Source organism: Diachasma alloeum, unplaced genomic scaffold (genome assembly GCF_001412515.2).
Source record: "Diachasma alloeum isolate Michigan unplaced genomic scaffold, Dall2.0 Dall_scaffold_00291, whole genome shotgun sequence".
NCBI lineage: Eukaryota > Metazoa > Arthropoda > Insecta > Hymenoptera > Braconidae > Diachasma > Diachasma alloeum.
The window spans coordinates 687,732-694,828 of record NW_021680430.1 but is presented as its reverse complement, the minus strand read 5'-3'; the positions used below and the strand labels follow the sequence as shown (position 1 = coordinate 694,828).

At 39.3% G+C, this 7,097-nt stretch overlaps 1 protein-coding gene across 1 annotated transcript in view; it reads right to left on the bottom strand.

Annotated features, from left to right (window-relative positions):
- Positions 1–1,724: 1,724 nt before the first annotated feature.
- Positions 1,725–7,097, bottom strand: part of LOC107039070 (homeobox protein abdominal-A homolog) — a 40,615-nt gene continuing 35,242 nt past the window's right edge. Inside the window, exon 3 of the mRNA XM_029126180.1 lies at positions 1,725–2,116. Within this exon, the coding sequence (XP_028982013.1) occupies positions 1,725–2,116 (392 nt within the window). The remainder of the gene's footprint in view (positions 2,117–7,097) is intronic.

Genomic DNA, 7,097 nt, shown 5'->3' with positions numbered 1-7,097 from the left:
TTAAAACAGAAACAAAACGGGGATTTTTTTTTGCCACGGAGAAGAGAAAAGTTGCGCCCGTGCGCACACGGAAAAACAATCCGTTGAATGCGGGGAAAACTTGCGCCATGAATTCTCAGCCGAAAGTGGATGGAAAAATTTGAAAGATGACTTGAACAATTTGTTCATTCAACAAAAAATGAATGGAGCGAGTTGAAGGTGATCTGAAAAGAATAAACAATCTTTTTTTATGTTTAAAAATGCGAGGTGGAGCCGCCGCCATCTTCGGAGCGCCGTCCGGCAGAGGGAGGGGGTCTCCAAGCAAGATGGCGGCGCCCAGAAGTGACCACCACCTCGAATTTTTAAACATTTCTCAAAATGAGTAGCAAAACGTAAAACCGTTCAAGTCGACTTGGCTCTCAACTAAGTTTTCGAGGAATATCTCGGAATCTAAGGGAGACAGCGAAATTTTCGTAATTACATTTTTTGTAGCTCTCAATGAGCTCTGCAAAAAAGATTCTAACGAAAATTTCGGTAACCGCCTTAGATTCCGAGATATTTATCAAAAACTGACCAATAGTCACTTTGCTACTGAAATTATTTATCCTTTTTAGATGAAATCCAAGTCGTTTCGGCAAGAGCGCAGTTTTCCCCGCATTTTATTAGTTTTTTTCATACTCAAGGTCTTCTTTTGTAAGACCTCTTCGGAGAAAGTGTCTTAATTTAAGACATAATTCATCCCTGTGCGGACGGAAATCCGTTCAAACGATATTTCAAATATATTTCAACATAAATTCAGAACATATTTTGATTATATTTCACACATATCACGCGTGACGATATTTACTGCATGCTTTACACGAAATGTGAAATATCTCCAGTAAATTTTTAAAAACAGAAACAAAACTAGGTTTTTGCGATAAAAAAAAATTTCAAAATACACCTGAAAGAACATGGAGGGATTGCGTCGTGTAATACAAATCACTGATATAATTCTTCCCTCATTGGCACGCTTATCAACGACTCCTTAGTCTCTCAAAAATCTTCTCCCGTTGATTTTTCGTTATTCTCCATGTGTATGCGTTCCCCCCAGCGATACAGGCGATATCGATGTCAGTTCTCTGGATGTCAAAGAAGCGGCCCACCTTGAAAGTCGACGTTTACACACCACGAGAACTCGCGTAATCGATACGGCCTTCGAGATTCATGTCCACCTCCCCCCCCACTAACATTTGTTTTTCGTCTTTCCGTTTCTGTACACATGCATGGCCACGAAAAAAATCACATACACACACACTGAATCGTCAATCCATTGGGCATTGCCGAGGAAATTGGCCGGAGAACACTTCCAGAGGTGTTTTGCAGGGGAAAAAAAAGAGAGGAAATTGTTTTCCAGACACGTGACACGTCGCGGCGTCGCACTAGCCGCGGCGTCGCACTAGATTCTGCACTAGCCCTAGTGTCACTCTCTCGGAGACGTGACCCATTCAGTCCGCGATGAGTTTATGTATTCCTGGGTTTGTCGTTCATCAATGAAACTCTCCACTCTTTCTTATTTCTCGATTAAAAAATACATTCTAAGAATCAGTCAGGCGTGGCTGTCAGCCTTTATCGGGACAATTAACAGTGATTTGTCCCGAACTGAACAGCCAGGTAAGTACGTAGGTCGAGGATTTACTCAGCTTGCGATTTGGATCGGCGTTCTTCGTCTAGATCGCTGCCATCGTCAGTTGCAGTGTTGCCACCTATGTCTGGACTTTGCTGACGGCTTTCAGGAGATCGCTCTGCGCTTTGTCGAGACCGGACACGTGGTGCTGCTGGTGCTGAAGGGCACTCTGCTGCTCCTGCATCTTCGCTTGCTTCTCAGCCTGCTGCTTCTTCATCATGTCCTGCTCCTCGCGCTCTCTTCTCGCTTGTTCGTTGATCTCCTTCACAGCTCGCAGCTCCTTTTTCAACTTCATCCGCCGATTTTGAAACCATATTTTAATCTGTCTTTCTGTTAGACACAGGGCGTGCGCTATTTCTATTCGCCGCCGTCTCGTAAGGTAATGGTTGAAGTGGAATTCCTTCTCCAATTCGAGGGTTTGAAATCGCGTGTAGGTCTGTCTACCGCGGCGTCTCGGACAGCCGTTGGGACCTGGAAGGAAATTATCAGCTATTATTTTTAAGTCAGACACGTGCTGGTTTTGGAAGGGCTGTAGGGGGTAGGCTTCCCCGTTTTTCGAGTCTTTAATTTTCATTTTTGAGGAAGAGGATAACTTTTTTGAATGACGTTTTTGTACATTTTGGAATTTCATTTGTAAAAAGTTTGATAAGATTAATGCAACGGTTTTGCTTTGTGCCTTCGGACAATTGGGACCCTAGAAATTAAGTCAATTAAGGCTTCTGATCTTTATGACTTTTTTAAAGACAAAAAAATTCGTCGGATCCTCTATTGCACAACTTTTTTACGTCACATCTGCGTGATTCTTTCACGTTTTCGTCAATCAAACTGCGTGAGATTCTTTCCTGACTTCATACTCTCGATATCAATTCTAAAACGTTTGAAATCAAACTTCGAAGAATTCAGTGGCGAAAGGGTAAAAGGAGATGAGTGAATTTCGACTATTGACCAGTTTTCAATCAATATCTCGGAATCTAAGGGAGATCGCGAAATCTTTGTTATAACCTTTTTTGTGGAGCTGATTGAGTGCTACAACAAATGTAGTTACGGAAATTTCGATATCTCCCTTAGATTCCGAGATATTGATTGAAACCTGGTCAATATTCAAAATTGATTTATCTCCTTTTACCACTTCGCTGCTGAAATGATTAATTTAATGAATTTTCTAGAAAATGTTGTCATGAATCAGGATTTTTGTTCTGTTGTTCCAAAGATTGTATTTTTTTCTGGGAAAGATTTTTTAAGGCAAAACGGATGTGCCACGGGTTTCTCCTTTTTCTCAAGGCACCCCTTGATGAGTGTCACAAATCTTGCGCATTTTTTGTCATGCCCTTTAACTTTCTCCCGGACAAAAGAGTAATTCCGACGGGTCAGTTTTATTGCAGGGGTTGAGAGACTCCGGCCCAGTGCCTTCGGAGTGCAGTTGTGGAAAAAGGGAAAAATAGAAAGTTTTCTCTGCAGTTGGTCGGAAAAAAAGGTTGACCATTACACGGTTCTAGTGAACCCTTTCCAAAAAAATTCAACGTTCCTGTGTGGGAAACTTTCACTCCTGGGTACAGAGGTAAAAAGTGGTGGGGAGGGGGCGAGAGAGCCGTAAATGGACAGTCGACTTATTTTATACGCACAGGGGACGTTTTTTTATGGTGTTTGGGTAGCATCGGGAGGTAAACACGAGGAAAATATGTGTTCAGGTAAAAAATTGGGTGTCTGTGGAGTATATCTTCTGTAATTCTTCAGAATTCGCATTGCAATTGTCGGGGAAAATAACATAAATTATTTTTCTCGACAATTACATTGCGAATTTTGAAGAATTATTTGTTATTTATTCATGAATATTGTTCATTTTCTCCGAAACATGAATTGTATGTAATCATTAACATTTTGGGGAATTCAAGGAAATTATAGTTTATGGGAAGATGAAGGTATTTGACCCTTGTGAAAATTGTTAACATGTTCCATGTATATTATACGTGGAAAAATGCTGGTTTCATGGAAGAATTTTCACAATTCTCGAAACCATCGTTTCTCACTACTTTCTAATGGAAAATATGAATAAAAACATCGTTTCTAAAAATAAAAAACGTGTATTTTTCTAGACACTAAATATTTTTCTATAATTTTTAGGAAAAAAATTTGTATGGAATCCCAAAAATTTTATTTTGTGAAACTGGAATTTCCTCAAAACCAGGGAAAAAACGGAGTTGATTTTATAAAATAATTTCTCCACGAAATCGAAAAATTAATGAAAATAAGAAAAATTTTAAATTAAAAAAAAATCCACTAATTTTTCTTTCTAAATTTTAATCATCTTTTTTTCTGGACACATTAAAATTAAGAAGGGGTTGAGGTAAGAGGAAATGAAAGTCCGGGATTTTTTGCTGGATTTAGTCAAGTCAATGGTTTTTTGAAAAAAAGAATAAATAAAAAGTAAAACGCTACACGACTTCCTCCGTGCAATTACATTTTCTCTGTTTCATTTTGCTTTTCGCCTCCTCCAGTAATTTTCGTTGAGAACAAAAGAGCGAGGGGGAAAGCCAAGATCCGCGCCATTTCGTTCTCTTGCGGCGAGTTAACGCCCGTTTCATTCTTCCCCTGCACGAAAAACCGGTTTTCGTCTTATTTATTTTTATTTTTTATTTTCTACTCTTTCGTTCATTTCTTTCGCTGGGTGGTAGATGGGTGCCACACAATGGCGCAGGGAGAGGACGAAAACATCTCAGGATTTTGATCCCCATTGTTCTGAGTATTTGGGATGAAACAAAAGGCGTGCCACAGGAATTATCGCAATTTGTGGAGATATTTCGAAGCATGGAAATGACGAATTGATAATTAATGGAGAAATTAAATTCCATTATTATGAATTATAATTTTTTTATGATTGAATCGAAGTTTTAAATCATTGAATTTTATTTTGGGACAAAAAATTGTTGAATGAAAAATTTTACCGAAAATTTACGTCAATTGAAAATAAAAACATGAATATTCAGCATTAAATGACATGAAATTTTGAATAAGACAAAAATTCATAAATATATTTATTTACGAATTGAGATCAATTGAACTGGACTTTACGGTTCCATTAAATCCTTTTTAAAAGGCAAAAAATTATGGAATTGATAATCACACAAAGATTTCAATTAATGAGAAATTGAAGAAATTTTTCATCCAAAATTTGTTGATTTGTGTAAATTTTCATGGAATAATTGAGTTGAGATTTCCAGTTTTGTCACGATTTTTTCATCAAATCCCAAGTGTCCAATGACGAAATCCCTCCAAATGTCAATGTCACGGTCCTAAAGAGAAAGAGAAACCAAGACCTAATCAACATATTAAACCAAAACAAACTAGAAAATAAATCGCCAATTGAAGAATTATTCATCTGCGAGAATCGCCGGTTCCCTCATTTCCGTATCGACGTCATTATCTTCTGAAACACCTCGAATCGCTGAGTTGTACGACAGCTTCAAAGGACTCCATCAACGAATCCAACAAAGACATTACCATAAAGGAATTCTATTTTAAACCGAAAAATGCACGGCAGAGTTCTAAGTAACGTTTATGCGGCTCGCTCAATATCGAGCGTCGACGATGGAGGGAATAACGTCGAAGATGTAAATTGTGAATGATAATGGTCTTCCGGAGTGTCAGGAGAGGCACTGCGACAGGCAAGTGATGAGAATTGCTTCCAAGACTTCCCAGACGTGTTTTTATTTTCCATTATTTTTTCCAATGGAGAGAAATTCTCAATGTCATTGGAGTTGTTCTCAATGAATGGAGACGGAGAGAAAAAATTTGTTCTGCCGAAAAAATCTACGGGTGACTGAGTCTTTGGCACAGCCGTAATTATTTTCCTTATAATTAATTAATTAATTAATTGAAAGACCTAAGTAAAACTTGTCAGGTCCAATTATTCGACTCGGGTGTCTTCTAAATTAAATCCCCTGCGATAATATTCCCGGAATGTCAATTAATTCTGATAGTTTCCATGGAAATGATTCTTTTATTCATATCTTCGATCCTCTGCCTCACGTGTCAACGCAGTCCCAGCTGCAAATTTATAAATTCAGATGAGCAGAATATTGCGCTCGAACATTGAAAAATGTTCACATAAAATGAAAATGTATTCAAAACATTCAGAACATAATGTAAAAGAATGGAGCGATTTATATTTTTTGCACCGGCTGCATTGAGAGAAAAAAAAGCTCTGTCGATGGAGTGGAACAGATTTACTTGAGGAAGTCAACTAACTTTTATCTTTTACAAAAATTGAATTTTTATCGTCATCATCAGAAATATCCCTAGAAGAATTCGAGCTGTTGGGAGGAAAAAATATAATCTATTGTACGACAATCATTTGATCTGAGAGAACTCCATAGGTTTATACCACAGAAAGAATACATTGACGAGGAAAGAATATTTTTTCCCCAAAATTGTCCCCTCGAAATTATTTAGTTTTGCCAATAACACAGTTTTCGGCAAGGAAATTGTGGTTTCCTCTTGAAATTATCATTTGTTCCATGGAAATTACAAGTGTTTATTGAACAAAGATATACACAACTCAATAACATTGACTTGATAAACCCGGGGCTCATATAATTTTCAGCAGAAACCAATAAATGTCTCACGAGAATAATTTCCAAATTGTTCCCCCATTGTACAAATAAATCCTGCCCCCTTACCCACATCAACCGACAAAAAAAGCCACCGGAATACCAAAAACAAATACTCCAACCAAACCCAAAAAGTACTAAAAATTTTCCCGCAATTGTCCTCCCGCCTCGCCATTCATCCTTTCCCCACCGAAATCCATTCTACCAGAGCCCATAGAAAGGTCAGTTACATTCTCGATCCGTCCCACCGCCCTAGGAAACATCAAACTTCACGGTGCTCTGGCCATTTCCATATCACCTAGTCTCCTCGCATTAACGAGTGCCAGGCTCGTTGAACGATGGCCCTCACGAGTGAAGGAAAAAAAAAAAATCACCGGGAATTCGCAGAATGCCGATATTGAATTCAACATGGCCGTGCCCCGGAGTAACATGTACACAGGGATTACACGGTTCGTGGGCTTTTCCCCCGCGCGTGCACGTGTATTCGTGTATTTCTGTACATTTGTATTGGTAATACGTAGATGTAATGGGGTGCGCTGCCCTCGGATCCGGGGGAATGCCATCGTGGGGTGGCTTGTGCCGGTGGGAAGGGTGAGCGGTTGCCCTGGCAACCCAAGGGGAAGCCATTTCGTACTGCTGACGGTGTATCACGGGGCTGCGAGGATGAAAATGGAGAGGGAGAACGAGAGAGAGAGAGAGAGAGCGAGAGAGAGAGGGACGTCCCGTGAGGCTGTGCATGCTCTTCCTGGTGTTTCCCCCGAGTTCAAGAGCTTCCTCACAGCATTCTCTTAATACTCTCGTAAATATTACCGTGAGTTGGCATATCATTGCACCAAACATGTAAT